This window comes from Haliotis rufescens, unplaced genomic scaffold, assembly GCF_023055435.1.
Source record: "Haliotis rufescens isolate VD_foot unplaced genomic scaffold, xgHalRufe1.0.p SCAF_53, whole genome shotgun sequence".
Taxonomy (NCBI): Eukaryota; Metazoa; Mollusca; class Gastropoda; order Lepetellida; family Haliotidae; genus Haliotis; species Haliotis rufescens.
Window position 1 is genome coordinate 221,963 of NW_025964257.1, and position 20,139 is coordinate 242,101.

The 20,139-nt window shown below is 41.0% G+C and overlaps 2 protein-coding genes across 2 annotated transcripts; one reads left to right on the forward strand and one right to left on the reverse strand.

Moving 5' to 3' along the window:
• Positions 1 to 1,126: 1,126 nt before the first annotated feature.
• Positions 1,127 to 14,251, reverse strand: LOC125374200 (suppressor protein SRP40-like). Its single transcript, XM_048385105.1, has 6 exons — positions 14,090 to 14,251; positions 11,294 to 11,356; positions 10,830 to 10,877; positions 8,702 to 10,494; positions 2,970 to 3,010; positions 1,127 to 2,831 (listed from the first exon to the last, which is right to left on the reverse strand). The coding sequence occupies exons 4-6, from the start codon at positions 8,820 to 8,822 to the stop codon at positions 1,770 to 1,772; spliced, it is 1,224 nt and encodes a 407-aa protein (XP_048241062.1). The 5' UTR covers positions 8,823 to 10,494; positions 10,830 to 10,877; positions 11,294 to 11,356; positions 14,090 to 14,251; the 3' UTR covers positions 1,127 to 1,769.
• A 3,306-nt stretch (positions 14,252 to 17,557) lies between these two features.
• Positions 17,558 to 18,277, forward strand: LOC125374160 (probable inactive 2-oxoglutarate-dependent dioxygenase AOP2). The gene has a single exon (XM_048384989.1). It carries the CDS (start codon positions 17,558 to 17,560, stop codon positions 18,275 to 18,277), a length of 720 nt encoding a protein of 239 aa, XP_048240946.1.
• Positions 18,278 to 20,139: the final 1,862 nt, after the last annotated feature.

Below are 20,139 nucleotides of genomic sequence, written 5' to 3' on the forward strand. Positions count from 1 at the left end.
TCATGTAGGGAAGTCAGACTTTGGATGACATCTGGATGGGACAAAACGGGTTTATTCAAATTCTCTGTTTCCTCTATTATCAAATCATGACAAATGTATGTCATATATCTCATTATACCAAAACGGTTACTCCTAAAGGTTGTGAGTACATCTGACAATTAACCAAATGATTCCTTATATCCCTTAAATTGTTTCTATACTTCCTATATTTTCAACGACGGGAATAATAATGGTACTTTTTAGTAGAAAGAGCTTTTGATTTGATAGCAATGCTTCATAGTATATTTTCAAAACTCTAAATCCATAGCAAAATAGCAAAATAATTAAGCGATTCCCGAATTGGTGTATGATGCTTGTTTTAACACAGCATTATAAGCAACGTCCCACGCTGTCAGGGGACAATGTAAGAGAATCAACCAAGTCACGCCATGTCTGACCACCCGATCAATTTAGACGCCTCTCTAAGCATGCCAAGATTTACAGGGGACCTATTTTAACCCGCATTTCCAACAGTGTTGTAAAAGGTATACTATCTAATGCGCTTACAAAGAAATATTGAATATTATGAGTTATGCTTCGCAAAATGTAACCCTCATTTGAACCAAAAAATGTAAGTCGAACTTATTGCCCTAGAAACGCAAAAAAAAGAAAACAATCCTGAATATCAAAAGCACCTGTACAGGGATTACCTGATGAGCATAGATAGTTTCACAAGAAATATTGTAAGTTAATGAGTTAAACTACGGACACGAATCCTAGCTTCATTTCAACCCATGTCCAATTTGTTGCCTTGGAAACGCAAAATATACCTGAATACAAAAATCCTGAATTGCAAAGTACAATGCATGACTGATGGGTCATGAAGACAATAATGAATGGTTTATGATTTTTTCTCCCGAAACGACCCCTATATGCCCGTTTCAACCTACGCTCCATTTATTGTCTGGGAACGCATAAACCAACAGAAAGGGAAGCATAAACCAACAGAAAGATAAAGCTTGACTTCACGAAGATAGATTTTTCTGTTCATACCTGTATTACTGAAATTTGTTTGCAGCACGATCGTTACATAAATAATGAACTTTGTAAGAAATACTAACAGTCGAAACATGTGCACAAATTCTCTGTGGATTATTTTTTCAACTAAGACTAGTTAATTATCAAAATCAAAATATTACTCTGAATACTAAGTATTTCTAAAGCCATTGTATTTGGGAGAATCATCTACTGGAAATACATTGCATGTCAGCATTCACTGTATTTAGCCAATCATGTTATCTGAAATACATTCCAAAAATGGCCAAACTCACAGACACTGCAATGACTTCAATACATGTCAACGTTAGAAGCAAATATACATGGACAGCTTTGCAGGGTTGTAACGGTCCTCCATAACTGGCAAATATTATTTAAGCATAACCAAAGAAGGTCAAGGGCCTGGGGGTTTCCATTTAAGAGACACTTACATGAATTTGTTTCGCTCCAATAGTGAAGATCATGTCACATAAGGTATCAAATATACAGCGCTGTCGTCAATTATCTCCAATCACGAATGATCCAGGTTCATCATCTCTGGTGAGAACGTACGTCTTTTTAAAGCAGACTAAATGATTCATTTTGCACAATGCATCTACATGTCAGACATTTTGCTTAATGATTGACTTATGTTTTATGAGATGATGATAAGATTCACACTGTCATTGATAACGTTACGTTAGCTGATATACCAGTTCTCCAGTTTTCCAGTTCTCTATTTTCAAGTAATCCTGTTAAGCCCAGAAAATCCTAGCTAATGTCTGAGAGGGCGCTTCTACATGTACTAACACTCCTCCACCAATGTTACCTAATGCTGAAACTGCATTGGCAACCTGAGCGTTGAATCTTTCCTTTATCGTCCTCCTTGGTTCCTTTTCTTGCCCGCATCTCGTGCCAACCTCTCGTGGCATATCATTGTCGATGTGGATTGGTAAATGTTTGTTGAGTGCTTCACGTTTATCCTTCTCTTTGAATCTCAATGAAGTTATGGATACCTGGTCCTTTGCCTCCCTTCCAGTTATACTTGTTGACACACTTTGCAATTTGCTTGTGTCACTATCATGGTCGCCCAACAGACTGCTTGTGTCATTACCCACGTCGCTGTTGGAAGAAGTTACAGATGTCTGGCTCCATTCTTCTCTGACAATTTTTTTTATTTTCACCTGCAGCCTGCTTGAGTCACTATCGAGGTCGTTCCAAATACTTCTTGTTTCATTACCCAAGCCACTGTCTGCAGAAACTACAGATGCACAGTCTCTTGCTTCCCTGTCAAGAAAACTTGTCAAACGCCGCTGAATGTTTGTGGCCCTGTCAGCAGAAGGTATAGGTGCCTGGTTCCCTGCCTTTCTGTCGGAAATCTGTTTTGTCACAAGCTGTTGAATGCGTGTGTCAATTCTAAAGTCCCTCTCCTCTCTGCCAGCAGTGCTTGTTCTCCCGCTTGACAGTCTGCTTGTATCACTACCATGTGCACTGTCAGTTGTAGCTATAGATGACCCCTCCCGCGCATCGCCGCTAGAAAACCTTGTCATTCTCAATTGGCTGTTTGTGTCAATGCCCAATCCACTGTCAGTTGTAGCTATAGATGACCGTTTCCGCGCTTCTCCGGTAGAAAACCTTGACATTCTTGAATGTCTGTTTGTGTCAATGCCCAATCCACTGTCAACTGTAGCTATTGATGACTGCTCCCGCGCATCTCCGCTAGAAAACATTGTCATTCCCGAATGGCTGTTTGTGTCAATACCCAATCGACTGTCAGCTGTAGCTACAGATGTCCTGGTCCATGACTTCGTTTGCAGCTGCATATAAACATATTAGATATATACACAAGTTGTTATATAGTAATTCACATCATGCTATAAATATGTTGCTTATTGCACTAAAGCTTCTGCTTACTTGATCTTGTTATTTGACATTTCAATGAGAAGGCTATTTACCTGTCTGGAATGCCAATTTTCCTCACTGAGTTGTGCGGCATCTATAATCAAAACATTTCAACACTTAAATGTGTATAGCATGCATCAGATAACATGTTTGTTTTACGAATGTAACATTTTATCCTCCAACAGTGTCTGTAATTATCAAATTAAGAATATTTATTTCAAGTTTCTCTTTAATATCAAACACTGATAAATATAGCAATTTTCTGAAACGACTAAACCACACCACACAAAACATATCTGGTTAGCTTTGGAAGGGTTCATATTGGCTTTTGATATGCAATATCATTCTTCAGAATTACAATTGTGTTCTGTTACTGTCGAATACAGCAAAAATAATGAAAATAGGGGATCTCACATCATCTGACAGAGACTCATGTGAATTAGAGTTGTTCCAATAGTAAAGTGTGCCCAATCATGCCACTTTCCATTTTTATTAAAAATTCCAACAATGTGACGAGCGCATGATTTTATGTTATTTAAAATCGATCTGTGGTAACTTAGTTTTGTCTAATTATATATGAATAAATAATTTGTGATACAAATTCATGTGACACTATTGCAAACCCATTGAATTGATACCTAAACAGAACATTGAAACAGCTGAGAAAACATAAACAGATATTGATGGATTGGTGGTACCTATCATTTGACCTTCAACCCAGACTACTTGGAAACCGTACAACTGGACCGCGTTCCCATAGAACTGCCGTCTTTATTTGACAGGGTGATCGATGACTTCTATCAACAGATTTCAGGCCAGAAGGGAGATCGTATTGGTCTAGGTATCGACCACCCTGTTTTGAACACTCCCATAAGGATTCCCTTTGGTCACTTTAAAGATCTCCATGGGCTAGATATCTTACATGCCGTGGAAACAGTCCAACAAAGCCCCGAACATCGTGGTTGGAGTTAAAGCATTTTTAAAACGCAAAAGGGGCATTGTATGAATCAAGAATGAAGATTAATCTTGTTTGGCAAGGGCCCTTGTGGTGGCACAGCATTATGCTCAGAAGCCCAAACCTCTAACCCAAGAATGGGACACCCAGATAAAGAGACTGACGAGAACGGATCGAGTCAACATTCAAGGCATACGGGCACAGGATTTGTTTTGACGCCTTGGCCTGCCTGAAGGTCCCTGTCTGGGCCTGGACGACCTAGCACGCTTGGGACGCGCCTTGGCCCACATCAATTATCACCTGAAAGTCTACAGTCAAGAGGTGGACCAGAGACTGATGTACAAGTGTGATGAGGCTCCACCCAACGCCACCGTGCTGCATTTTTACCATCATGATCACCACTACGACGTGATCACTTCCATGCCAGCTTTTTATGCGTACATTACTGCGAACGCTGCGACCACCATTACGACCATCCCGATCACCATCCCTGCACCAAGCAATACCGCTGCCACCGTTGCCTCAACTCTAGCTATTGCGGACCCAAGGAAGAGCCCAGGATTCCTTGCTTGACATGTCAACGCTATTCCCAAATCAACAGTGTTAGATCCAACATCTCCAGTCACCGTCAGAGGGAAAACCAAGCGCCTGTCAAACGATTCACAGAGGCCCGACCTGTTTTCAGCTGGTCCGCGTCTTAGAGACCGCATGGTTCATCACGAGTGCTCAGATGAAGAATGTCCCTGCTTAGTGTGTCAAGAACCCATGACCCAAGACCATCGCTGTTACATGACTCCCCTCCGTGAAGCCCACGAGGAAGAGGAGGGCGAGGAAGAGAGAGAAGAGGGGGAAGAGGAAGAATGCTACAACGAAAACCGACTTGACAACATCAAATACGTCTTCTATGATTTTGAATGCATGCAAGATATGGGGGAGCACATCCTTAATTTGTGCGTGGTGCAGTTAGGATGTGGACAATGCATTGGTGAAGCGACCAATGAGTTGTGCAAACACTGTCCATCGAGACAAGAAAGTTATGGTCCCAGCCACAAGATTGTGTTTCGAGGCCCCACCGCGCGACACGATGTGTGTGTTTGGTTGACGACTCTGACTGAAAAACCCAAAAAGAAGAACCAAGAGGAGGAGAAGGGCAGCACACACAAATGAAAACAGGATGGAACCCTCTCAACTCATTCACCAACAAAACGTCAGTGACGTTCATCACCCGAGGAGGAGGAAGTGGAGGGCAAGGGGGAGGATGACATGGAGGTGGACGCGCCCACCCCTTGGAGGAGAAGGGGATGGAGAAGACAAAGATGAAGAACAAGAACACCACCACTGTCCAGAAGGAGGAGCTCATTTATGTGATGGCACATAATGCACGATCTTATGATCTGCACTTAATCCTGAAGGGCCTGTACCCACATCTGGTGAAACTCCCCACCAAGATTCGGAATGGAAACTTATGAATGTTAAGACACGGAGTGACATGGGTGGTAAAGGGAGCGGTGAAGGGAACGGTGAAATGACCGATGAACTGTGGGGTGAAGTGTAGGACGTGATGTATGCGGAGAGAAAGGCCGACGACGTGTACGCCAAGTTACGTGTGAAGGTCGACGGAGTGATGTGCGACATGATACGTTCTAAGATGGGGAAACTGACTGAACCCAAGAAAGTAGCACCGAAGAAGAAGACCCAGAAGAAAAAACAAGCAAACCAGCAGCAGCAGCAACCACCAACCACTACAACAGCACCAGCAGCAGACAACGAAACGGAAGGGACATCCTTTTTAAAAACCTGCAACACCTGCAACACCTGCAAAAAGACGACCACGGAAGAAATTGTCTCTGAAGATCTCTCATCAAGAGGTAAAATGTAAGTACCATGCTATTCTTTGGGATGTGTATGCCGTTATACTGATGACGATGATGATGGTGATGATGATGATGAGTATCACGAATGCATGACTATGATCGTTGGTATACTTAAGGATTCTTTTCTTGTTTGATTGACAGGACACCCATCCTTCCTTCCCCTGATGTCGGTTCAGCGTAGTCCGTGTTAGAACAGTGCTGGGGACAGTCCCCTCGGGAGCCAACCTATTCGCCTAATGCGTCTGTTATGATGACGACCAGTGACGGTGATGATCATGAAGCGCTCAAGCTGACAGCCCTCCCTTCCATGGATCTTGACACACCCATCCTGCTTGATGCTTCTTGGTCACCAGCATCACCGGAGGATGTCTTCTCCACATGTATGCCCATGGTTTGCAACGACGATGACAACGTTGACGACGAACTCATGGGGAAGCTCAACTCACTCCCCTACAACGTGAATGTAGTGTCTGCCGACACAACAACATGTTAAGATACATAAGCTGCAACAGTGGTCAAGTGATGTGTCATGTCTGTTTCAGGGAGGCCCAACTCATCTCAACTCAACATCTCAACTCCAATAGGGTGCCGAACCGAGGGTAGAGGCTGAGTTGAGATGTCGTCTACGTTGTCTGTCTGTTTGTCTGTCATGTAAAGAATAAAAAGAAATAATAGACAAAAGAGAAAGGCCATGCTTGACAGATCAGCTGCCTGGTGTCAGTCACCCAGTACACAGGACATGTCAGTGATATGCAAGACGCCACCGAGTCCACATCGTTGTTCAGACTGTGGTAAGACATTTTCTAGAAGAGATGCCTTACTTCGTCATAAAAAACACGTCCATGGCTTATCACCAACACCATCAGCCATGAGACCAGAGACATCACCGTCGCCTCCGCTGCTGCCGCAGTATATGGTGGAAAGACGGTCTATGAATACCATGCCACCATCCAGAGTTGTCCCCGATACCGAGTGGGTGTCTGAAAAGGCGAGAGAAGAAGCAAGAAAACACACACTCTTTATGGACGACAAACTCTTTATTGATGACACATGGCGACTCAGTGACATTCTGGAGGGACCTTCTCCTTCTTACAACTTGTGTCATCCTTCTCATCCTAACTATGATTCATTTCAAGAACGTCTGAGGCCTTTTCAAACGTGGCCTATCACCAACAGATGACCCAGACCCCTTATGACATGGCCATGGCTGGTAATTTCTATCAAGGATGAGGTGACCGTGTTATCCGTTATTACTACGGCGGGACACTCTGCCAATGGTAAGCCACAGACAAACCCTGGAAAGAACATCTGAAGCACGCCAAAGTCCCCTGAGAATACTTGTGTGTGTTTTGTCCTGATGGAGAAGTGAACGAAAAATACAGACATTTGTTGTCCGAAGAAGCACGGAAGAGAAGAGTCAAGTGTCTTGTTCACTCCTAGTGACAAAGTTTCCTTTTTTCCAAAGTTTACAGACGTTCATACCCTAGTGGTCACCCTAAGGTATGAACGAACCAATCAGGGCGCTGCGTGGTGAAGCAGTCAGGAAGCAGGGTGTCAGTCCCTTTTCTATAAATCAAGAGCGAAACCACTCACAAACTGCATTGTTTGAAATCAATCATGTCGTCTCAATACAGCTGCATGAAGTGCCAGACCGACAGTCACAGTTTCCTGTACTGCCCTGAAGTGACATGTACCAAGTGCCACACTCAAGGTCACCGCCACTATGTCTGTCCGAAGATAAGCAGTCAAGATAAGCAGAAGTCTCCCCAGGGCCCATGTTACAACTGTCAAGTCGTGGGTCATTTCGATGCAGATTGCCCAGAACCCAGTCGAAAGAAAACTTCAGCAGTGCCGTCCATGTCGACACCAGTGACACCAGTGACACAAGTGACGCAAGTGCTTCATCTCATAGTAGCCATGCATATCAATGTCCGTGCCCTAAAAGAATGCATCGCACAACTCCATGCGGGCATCACACCACGTCTAGGGAAAAGATAACGGGACAGAAGCCCCTGAAGAAAGCACCCTTCAAAGCGTCGGCAACGTCATCAGTTAGAAGAGGAGGAAGAGGTGGAGGAGGAAGAAGATAGATCATCTGAGCAAAGTGACTAACGCATGGGGCATGCTGCTCCACTGTTTTTCAAGTTTCCAATCGTTTCCAGTTTCCAATTTTTTCCAGTGTTCCAATGTTCCCACATTTTCCTGCCGTTTCCAGTTTTTTTCCCATAGATCCTTTTCAGGGCCTCCCATCTCTCCCGACAGAACGCATTCATCTATTGCTTTGACTACCCTCAAACCAACCTCCTCCTCCTCCCTCCCTCCCTCCCTCCCTCCCTCCCTCCTCCCTCCTCCCTACAACCACCACCACTTTTTTTTTAAATAAGAAAAAAAATGAGCTTAAAGGGTTTTACGTGCGCTTCTTTTAATTTTGATATTTTGATATTTTACAAGCGCTTCTTATGGTCGCCTTCACACCGGAAACGGATGTGCTGCCCTCTTGGAGGTGCGCACGCCTCCCGGAAACGGACATGCCGCCATCTTGGATGCGCGCGCCACCGGCAACGGAAGTACCGCCATCTTGGATGCGCATGCATGGCCCACCATGCCCCACGTGACCAAACCGAAACCGGAAGTGACCCTCACACATGCGCAGACCCATTTCTGGCCTCATATGTGGCTACATTTCTTACCTAGCTGAGTTTGTGTTGTTGTGCCCCGACATTGTCGCTGCTAAGAGATTAAAAATTCGTGCCACTTATGAAGATCTTGTGTCTCTCACCAGCATACAGCATGAGCAAAAGTGATATTTCTTATTAAAAAACATTTTTTTAAAAGAACTTTGAAATGAAAATTAAGTAGGTAACTATCGGTTTTGCAGAAGTAGCTACATCATGACTACCAAAGGACCATGAATGACTAGTGTAAATGTAACTACACTGGCAATACTGCCAAATACCTTGTAGGTCAGGGACCTTGGGTACTGATTGTGCGGTGCCAGTGATGTAGCATATCATGTCATCTTCCGATGATTCATAAGGTGTAGAGCCAGTTGATGTTCCAGTGTCACTGTCGGACATGGTTGGTTGAAATACTGTACTCAAATGTCAAACGTTGGTCTACAGGATTTGGTAGTGTAGTCTAGAATGTGATACGATTCATTCACTTCAGCCATATTTAGCTCATCACTATCCCTAACATTATTCCAACTTCTTGGAAATATGTTCCCTCGATGATTCTTGTGTTACATCAAGCTCAAAACCAGTGTAATCTGGAGTCTTAGTAGTATATCATTCTTTTGATGTCTTAGTGATTCACTAACACCCGAGTAGTATGACCCATCAATAACCTTGGACATAGACGTTATATTGTCCTTTAGTATCAAAGTGTTCCCTTTGTAGTTAGTCAATTTTGTAGCATCTCTCTTAATGATTGTGACTTGTTCTATGGTGTGCTTGAATGTTTTTCATATCATATCATCTTCCGATGATTCATATAGTGTAGAGCCGTTTGATGTTCAGCGTCACTGCCGGACATGGTTCAAAATTTTACAAATTCACTACAACTGACAGATTCGTAGTATCAAGAACATTTCGTGCAGCTACTCTTGGAGAGTTTGGGTATAAACATGGGAGTGTATGATTCGTGATCTTTGAAGCCATTTACAACGATCCATTCGACACACTGTAGACATCTTTGGCTCACCACTTTCTATGAGGTATGTTCTGGGTCCAAGTTTGTCATAGAACACAACTCCGTGGCAATACCGAATGGCAACTTCCAAAACAACTAACCCAACATCCTTCCCTGGCAGCGTGTGGAATATGATGTTGATCAAGTCCTTTGGCCCCTCTTTAAATGTTCCTTCATGATCCAAGACACAGATGTCAGATTCCAACTTCTTGTAAATATGTTGTCTCAATGATTCTTGTGTGATATCTAGCTTAAAACCAGTGTAAGCTGGTATCTTAGTGGTATATCCTTCTTTTGTTTTTTGATTGGATTCACTGACACCCAAAAAGTATGAACCCCCACCAACAACCTTGGACATCGACGCAATGTTGTCCTTTAATTTCAAATTATTCCATATGTAGTCAGTCAATTCTCCAGCATCTCTCTTAATTCTTGCGACTTCTGTGTTTTCCTTGAATGTTTTCAGTTGTATATGCCGATTCTCTTGCAGTTCTTGGACATTACCTGGTAGTTTTGCAGTAGTGCAGCGTCGTGTCTGACAGTTTGTTTTTCTCAGGTGCACCTTTATGTTTAATGAGTTGATGGTAAGATTCTCACTGTCATTTGTCGCTTTAGTATTGAAATCAACAGTACATACACTGTCAACTTTCTTAACTTCTATCAGAACAAAGTCACTGACATCTTCAAATGTGTTAATCTCACACAAACATTTACGTTCATAGACGTCAGTATAAAGTTCGCCACTTTCAAGTAACCCTGTTAGCTCTTTTCTGATAGCCTCGTCAAAGTATTCCAGACACCTGTCTCCCGGTGAGGTCCCTTCTACGTGTACTAACAACACTCCTCCGCCACTGTTACGTAATGCTGACACTGCTTTGGCAACTTTAGATATGAATCTTTTCTTTCCTGTTCTCCTAAGATCCTTTTTTTGTCTACTTCTTGTGCCACCCTCCCTTAGAATATCATATGTTGTGTGAATGGGTAACAGTTTGTTGACTGGTTCACATTCCTCCTTTTCTATGAATCTCTCCCGGACATGAGTACATCTGGAACACACACCTGTAATAGAAAACAAGTCCCTTCTTGGTATTTTATCTGATATTGGGTTGTATGGAAAGTTACATTTTTGTGTCGTGTGGTCTTATCAATGAATATGTGTTCCACTCCACGTTTTATATCAAAGACAATATAATACATTCTCTTGTTGTATTTAAACCAACTGCCATCATAACATAAAAAATCATGAATAAGATCTTTTGATTTAACTTGATTTCACTACCCCACATATGTATAAGTAACTTCTCTGTCTTGCAGTTTATACAACTATATTTTTGTAACACAGACTGCAACAAAAAATTCAACACCCTGTCAAAACGATTGTTTGGGTCTTTTACCTTTGGTGAAATCTTCACAAGGATTATCAAGAACGCCGTTCGTAGGATCTGAAAATATAAAAGAACTATTTGTTGTAATGAGTTAAACTGCAATTCCAATTCCATCTGACAATATGTTTTAGTAGAATGGTTGCGCTAAGATGCCATGTGGTAAATTATGTGTTTGATTTGGAATTTACCAAAAACCTTTCAAATTTTTAAACGTTCATCTGATGATCTGTGTGTAATGATCTCATCAAGATATACAAGGCATACTGTCATATAATAAACTGGCATTGGAACATGCTTACTCGATCTGACCGGGACAGAATGTAATCCTTGATGTCAACATGTGGCTTCAAACATTTCCTATGACAAACTAAACCCGAACTCTTTGGTAATGTCCAACGTGATCAAGAGTCAGTTAAGTAATTCTCATATTTTTTAGACATTAACTCTAATATGCCATGATAAACATTACCAACCTTCACCACTTGTAGACAAATTCATCACTCCACATCATCTTGTTTTCAACATCAAGGTGAATCCTGTTGCATATATAGTAACATTCAGATATAAAATTGTATACGGTCGGATAAATGACTTATGTAAACATGTTATGAAAAGACTGAAACGCAGTTTGCAAACATGCCAAAAATTATATTTAAACAAATATTAATGTCAGTCAATGTTAGGACAAGGAGCTTTCAGACAGAGGGATAACTAGATGAGTGAGTACGAGGGAACGTGTGGAATGGAGGGTCAAATACATAAATATAATATATATGTCTATGAATAAGATCACAATGGGCAATGGCTATGACCTCAAGTCAGTTATAGCAATAGCTTGAAAGGGACTTTGAATAATGTGGTACCAAACCAACAGAGGGTGCCTGAGAAAGCTTGAGGCTACGTATATTTATGTAATAAACATATATTTAGTCTGAAATAAAACATCTTTAAAGATATTCAAGAAGACATCAACTCGACTTTCAGGTCGTGATTCACAGATACAATATGCATACTAATGCACAGCTCATAATTTGGATGTTTGCGTGTTTGGTCAGAGCATGATGATCACACATGTTTGTTTAATGTTAACAGAACACAATGATTGTTTAGCTGTCAGGTGCTCATAAGTGCATTTTATTTAACCGTTATTAAGGCTTACACAATGCCACAGCTTGCTGAAAATCAACGTCAACACAGTTGATATGCTGTAAACAGCTGGCGCAAAACGGAGTTGCCAGACATTTTAATGTCAATCGAAACAAAATATGATCTCTTTGGAGATGCTATTTATAACAGTGCAACACTTATGAGTTGCCACGGACTGGTCGTCTACTTGTGACTTGTGACTTGAACAAAACAACCGTATTAGTGCGTTACTCAACGTTGTCAGTTTAAGGTGGATGTTTAATGATATGGGATGGCATCACTCATGGGAGAACATAACTCATCATGGTTAATGGCAATTCGAATGACGTACGCTATCAGGATGACATCGTTCGAGAACCCTTTGTGCAACTGCAGGAACGTAACATCACAATGCTGCTGGATAATGCCCTTGCACGTATTGTTATAACGTTTTCAGGCAACATAACATTGTTGTTTCTGGAGACATCTCCCCTATTTAACATGAGATGGGATGAGAAGGAACGAAGCCTGCGACAGGATCAGAACCAACCCGTAACGCAAGCGAAGGTACGCCAATCTTTTAACATTTGGAACAACAACACCAAAGCTGCCGCTGCCTCGCCTGTATCAATGCAAAAGGAATTTACCGATATACTGACATTGCAAATTGAGTTGTTCCACAAGCTCTCTTTCAGGGCTTGTCTCTCTGTCTCTTGTTACCAGGAATGGATTATGCATTTGTAATGATAAAACTTTTTTCAGACGAATGACCAACTATTTTGTTGATAGTTTAATAGCATAACTATAACATCACCTTATATGAAGCTCTGCTACTTATTTCACTTGAAGTTTTTTTCACTGTTTATTCACTTATTTAAATTGTTTATTTTTAATTGTTTTTGTACACTTGGATAGTTCGGTTAGTGTCAGCTGTAATTGTAAATTCATTTCACTTTCTTGTCAAATGGTCTTTTGTTGTACACCCTACGAGGGGTGGCTGAAACGTTCTGAGTCTAACTATGAAGGATGCATACTGTTAGAATGTATGAAGTAACTTCATAAGAAAATCACATCATCATCCAATCCCTTATGATCGTCTGTCAGTTGCAAGGTGAGGTGAAGTAGGCCTTAAAACCGTTTTCAAGATTATTGCACTTATATAGTGACCTGCATGTATGTCTTCGAATAACAAATGTCTTTCATATATTCACATCATTTATAGTATTTCGAACCCAACTCCATCCAGTATTTTTTCATGTGGCACAACACATTTCAAAACCTTTCCTATTTTGATAACTGATCCTGTATTCAAATGGTCTTCTATTTCATGGAATGTGCCGTTTGTGGATTGATTTACGCTGGACACATACAACAGAACAAACGAATTGAATAAAAGACGTTGGCGGTCTTTCTAACCAATGAACGTCCTACATCAATATTTTGAGTCTGTTTCCGGCATCTCAAAGACGCCTCCGCAGCCATAGTTACAATACAGAGGGGCGGTCGGGTAGCCTAGTGGTTAAAGCGTTCGCTCGTCACGCCGAAGACCCGGGTTCGATTCCCGACATGGGTACAATGTGTGAAGCCCATTTCAGGTGTCCCCCGCCGCGATATTGCTGAAATATTGCTAAAAGCGGGGTAAAACCAAACTCACTCACTCACTGCAATACAGAACGAAGACCAAATGAAGGCTGCAGTTTTAATACCTTGTCCCAAGCATTTCATTTGTAATTTACTCTGTTTACTGAGTTAAGGATGACTTCCGGGACTTCAGTCCACCAGCAGAAAACATCATAAATGTTGCATTAGTGAAATTAAAATTGACTTGCCTTATTGCAACAAAGGTAGTTTGACCTGAAATTGGAACAGGAATTCCAATGATTTGAATAAAATATGTTGAAATGTTTACAGATCTGAGACCACATGTTGGAAATAAGTTTAACCTTTATAAATATCGTAAAATCCCGGAACATAGATCTTGATTTCCATTACAAAAAGACATAGATTAAATGTCATTACATTTTAAAAAAAGTAATCGCCATATAATTATTTAAGATATTTCAGATTATAAGCTGATGAATCGTCAATACCTGTCATTAAAATCATACATACATAGACGCACTTGTATATTTTGTTCTACTTACCCCACACTTTTTGAAAACTATTACTTTGTTAAAGCCGTCTTCTTACACAGTGGTTTTTCATATTCTGACTCGCACATTCAAACAGAGCACATTCGAACACAGGCTATTTTCTAAGACGTACGGGGGAGAAACTGCGTTGGACATATAGGCGGTCGTTACAGTAGGTAGTCTGTGTTTGTTTGGCTTAGAAACCACACGTAATATCGAATTTATATAAAGCTCTTTGCCGATAAGCTGGCATACTTCAATTCAGTGCAGGGGTAAAAGCGTTGATAGCATGCAATAAAAAATCGTATCGTAAAACTCTCTAGGAGGGATCACTTGAACCAGATTTCGTTCTTTACACAGTGTGGTATAATTTTTATATCCGATATGAGAATAACTAGAATATTAGACGCGGGGTTATAAATTACTTCTCCTCACTAGAAGCATATTTCTGCCCCACCTCCCCCCTCAACAATATTACTATGCTACATATACGCCTCGCACTACTCACTCACTAATACACGTATTTATATTTCAAAATACTTTATATATGAATGTATCTAGTGTTACCTATTTAATTAATTAAGCCTATTTAATCACTTGCAGTGTTTTCTGTATATGTATTTCTTCATACAGTTTGACACGGTTATCTCCAGAACCTAGTCTCAGGTCCAAACCACCTTTACCTGGAAGTTGGTTCATTTTGTGAAGCGGAAATATGCATTTAACATAGCTGTGACGAAATCTCTTATATATGCTACCTTTCGTCACCCAATCATGTAACACCGCAGTACAAGTACATTGCAATATGAACCAATTGTTCAACCTGTTCTGTAATTACATTTGTGTCTAAATCTGAATGTACTCTTCCAAAAAAAACGCAAAACGGATATTTATGGCCATAATAGCAAAATTAGTGTCAGTGACAAATTTCCCGGATCAAAATGATCACAACAAGGGCATGCAAACCATTAATCGGGAAAAACGTACGATTCGGAAAAACGCACCCAGTGCTTTCACAACAGGGCCATAGAGCTGCACGCACTGCGCATGCAGGAGCTCTATGAACGGTATCAAAGCGTAGGGTTTCTGATTGCCTGGCAACAGTGATAGTTCAACAACATGCTCAGATTGACAGAAGTGCAAAGCAACAACGTTAAAGGCCGCTTGCAGGCAGGGAAATCCCGTTCAGCTGTAGCCAGGGTTTTTAAATGTAGCGCCCAGCACCATCACAAGGCTATGGGATCGGTTTCACCAGCATGGGTCAACACGTGATCGGCCAAAGTCGGGACGACCAAGAGAAACAACCCCCGCCCAAGATCGCCTTTCATCCTCAGATGACGTTTACACAGGACATGTGTTGACACTGTTCTCAAAAGTATATTGTTCTGTCGCAAAATAGTTCTTTGTTTGCGTTTATGTGTTGTTTCGGTTGTTGTCAGTGATGTATAGGAACTTTTTCACGCTAGTATACATACAGATGTATGACGCGAAGGAAAGAGATGTTAGAGAAAGGAAGAATCACTCGCGAGGGTTCACACCATTCGTTATAATTGTGGATGACTGTTATATGTAGGCTTGAAACTAAAAACAGAGACAATGTATGTCAATGCATTGCGAAAAATTCTGACAAATATTAGAGCAAACAAAATATCATTGTCAGTTTCGTTGAAGATTTCGAGCTAAGCCCTACAGTATCGGACCTGGCAAACTAGTGTGTTACAACGTCATTTGCGTCCTGGCATCGAACTCTCTGAATCATACGTACATGTGTATTTCACTATATTGCCTCATAACGTAGAGTTGCATCGATCGTCATTATTGGGACATTTCATTCGCGAATTTTACGAACGTGAGTTACTCTCATTCAACATACATCTAAGGAGCATAAGAACTATTTCAGTATATGGGATCTCGATCCAGCACAATCAACCTTTTGGGGTATTAACAAAACATGTCAACAGCTCTAATCGTTACATTATAGCTTTCATAAAACCTTTGAAATATGCAACAGTAAAACAACTGTTTTCGAGAACAACTGACTTTATAAGTCGGACAGACGGAGCCAGGTGTGGTCTCGTTTCACCACTACGGGGTACGCGGGAGGTAGGTCATATTGACATGAATACACCTCAGCCCACGACACCCATACAGGTTATCTTCAGTGCTACTCACGACGTGAAGCTTAAACTTGATTGTACATGTATCTGATTCGCTTGTTATATCATACTAAGACACCCGATTCCAAGCAACACAACAATCCTTTGTTTACATTTGCGACGTTATCAATATCAATTACATGACTGAAAGCTTGGCAGTGTCAGGAGGTCGGTTACCCAGTTTGTATGCCCGTCTTGGGGCTACCCTCAACTTCAGGGTCGAAAGTACCCTGGTCAAATAATGGGATCTGCAGGTTATCCCTCCGACAAAATGTTTCAGGGCCATTATATATTAAGAAGAAATTAGAATTTATATTCGACATGGAACTTTTGACCTGCATCCTCGTGAAACAGGGATTGGAAGAGTTGTTGTGCATAACTCACTGATAACTTTAATGTGCTTTAGTTATTGAGACTCTTAAGTGAGAGAATTTTTTTTAATGTATTCATTTCTCACTTGTATCCACACCGTTAAAGGTTACAAATACTAAAAATCAATCACCTCGCTACATTCACTGGAGTAATATCTACAATTTGACAACTACATTCGTCCACGTCAGATATCGATTTTATTAACATTCCCGAATCGGCCTGCAGATAAGTAACATGTACTTTTTATGGTAGCAAGGATTTAACATTGACACTGTTATTGATTGACTTGTATCGCTTGTGTTGTTTAAGGTTAACATGCCTGTTGTTTTTACAGTAAAGACATAACATGGACTCTCTGAAAGAAGCTAAAATGTATTCGTAAAACTGTGCTATGGCATATCCGCTGGGCCTTTCATTGCATATCATTTCTTGATTAGAATTTGTATTTCTCAATCACAGATTTGAGAAAAAAACGTAATATTCGTATCAACAAAATGGATATCACAATCATTACATATCAATTTTCATTAATATTTTATCGAACGATTTGGATATAGTTTTTTTTAAACATTTTGGTAACCTAAGGGGTTGAAGTATCACGGAAACGTATGACGTCATCCAATTCGTTTATGACGTCAAAGCATTCCAGAAAGACATTATGTCTGTCTTATAACTGTATACGAGAGGACATAGTTCCTCCTAACCGGAAGTCTGAATATTGGCAATATTCATCGAGATGTTAGAATGTTCTGTGTATGAATCGAAGCTCAGGAGAAGCTGTTTTTATGACGATATGCTACTTTTTTGTATATCTTAGTTAAACTAACACTATACATTAATGAGAAACATATACCATATTGGATCAGTGTATCAGTGAATATAAGCAGTGTATGGAAATGTCAACTTGAATGTCGATGTGGATGTCAACGTGGATGTCAACATGAATGTCGTAATGGATGCCAACGTGGATGTCAACATGAATGTCGTAATTGATGTTAATGTGGATGCCAACGTGGATGTCAACATAGATGTCAGCATGGATGTCAACGTTGATGTCAACATGAATGTCGTAATGGATGCCAACGTAGATGTCAGCATGGATGTCAATGCGGATGTCTTAATGGATGTGAACGTGGATGTCAACATGAATGTCGTCATGGATGCCAACGTGGATGTCAACATAGATGTCAGAATGGATGTCAACGTTGATGTCAACATGAATCTCGAAATGGATGTCAATGTAGATGTCAACAGGAATGTCAGCGTGGATGTCGTAATGGATCTTAATGTGGATGTCAACGCGGATGTCAACGTGGATGTGAACGTGGCCATCAACATGATTGTCGTAATGGATGCCGACGTGGATGTCAGCATGGATGTCAATGCGGATGTCAACGTTGATGTCAACGTGGATGTCAACATGAATGTCTTAATGGATGCCAACGTGGATGTCAACATAGATGTCAGCATGGATGTCAACGTTGATGTCAACATGAATGTCGTAATGGATGCCAACGTAGATGTCAGCATGGATGTCAATGCGGATGTCCTAATGGATGTCAACGTGGATGTCAACATGAATGTCGTAATGGATGCCAACGTGGATGTCAACATACATGTCAGCATGGATGTCAACGTGTATGTCAACATGAATGTCGCAATGGATGTGTGAGTGGATGTCAACAGGAATGTCAGCGTGGATGTCGTAATGGATGTCAACGTGGATGTCGACGCGGATGTCAACGTAGATGTCAACGTGGCCAACAACATGAATGTCGTAATGGATGCCGACGTGGATGTCAACGTGGAAGTCAGCATGGATGTCAATGTGGATGTCAACATGAACGTTGAAATGGATGCCAACGTGGATGTCAACGTGGATGTCAGCATGGATGTCAACGTGGATGTCAACATGAATGTCGTAATGGATGCCAACGTAGATGTCAACGTGGATGTCGACATGAATGTCGAAATGGATGTCAATGTGGATGTCAACAGGAATGTCAGCGTGGATGTCGTAATGGCTGTCAACGTCAACAAGAAAACAGCTCGACGTATGGATGGATTGTGTGCATATATCTCCAGCTGAATACAACGAACAATTAAGTATCCGACCATGTAGTTTATATTAAATGTAATTTGGCATCATACATTTAAGGGCTGTGTATTTCTTTTGGCTTCGCTGGGGGTATGATACGAAAAAACCAATGCCCAAAAAGTGTGAATCCGCCAACAAGTACACAACCAATCCTTATAATGAAATATCACAACAAAACATATTTTCTCAGCAGTATTTTAATGACAAACAATCATATAAGACAAAACACATACATGATGGCATAATTTGTGGAGTGACATTAATCGGGTAACTGCTTAAATCCTTTACATAAAGTTGCACGCTGATCAACGCAAATTAACATGAAACAAAGTTCGTCGTGCCTGTCAGTCAAGGTATATATGCAAAGGGAAACAACTCCGAACTACAATATGATTTGTTTGTTTGTTTGTTTGTTGTTTAACGCCGCACTCAGCAATATTCCAGCCATATGGCGGCGGTCTGTAAATAATCGAGTCTGGACCAGGCAATCCAGTGATTCATATCATGAGCATCGATCCACGCAATCTGGATCGATGACATGCATCAACCAAGTCAGCCAGCCTTACTTCCCGATCCCGTCAGTCGCCTTTTACGACAAGCATAGTCGCCTTTCTAGGCAAGCATGGGTTGCTGAAGACCTATTCTACCCCGGAATCTTCACGGGTCGAAATACTATATGAACTAATATTGGCTGTCCCTGAGTTATGAAAAAGGTCACAGTAATTACTATAGCTTGCATGCACCTCCCATGTTTTAAGGCATGTTGTTTCTTCAGCACATACTCGGGTGGCAATACTTTTAGGCCATCGACTCCACAAAGATATAGCTCTTATGGTGAGTAACATTTAAGGATTGACTGTGTATTTTGTTCGGTTCATTGAGGTATGAATCGAAAAACCGATGTGCAAACTGTATGAATCCGCGTAGCGGATTCTTACAAAAGTGTGCACATCGGTTTTTCGATTCATACCTCAATGAACCGAACAAAATATACAGTCAATGCTTATAATTAAATTCGACAACGTTAAACATGTTTCATCTACAATAGTTTAACCCAAAACAGTTGCATATATCAAAACAGACAAAAATGACGACATTGATAAACATTCCAGGCGTAGGAATATATACAGTGGCGTGACATGAATCAGGTGATCGTTTAATTTATGCACATAACTTGACACGCCTACACATTCAGTAGCCAATCAACGGAAAGTGGGATTAAAACAATGTTCATTAGACCTGTCAATTAAGGCAAGAGGCGAAAAGAACTGCAACAGTCAGACTGTAACGAAACGGAAAAAAATATGTCGACCGAGAGAAGGCGGCTGTTTCAAATAACATGGTCATTTACTGCTGATTCAAACATTACTTCCCTGATTACGGTAAAACACAGTTGGAGAAATGCTAGTTAGAAATGAAACCCGAAGACATGAAAG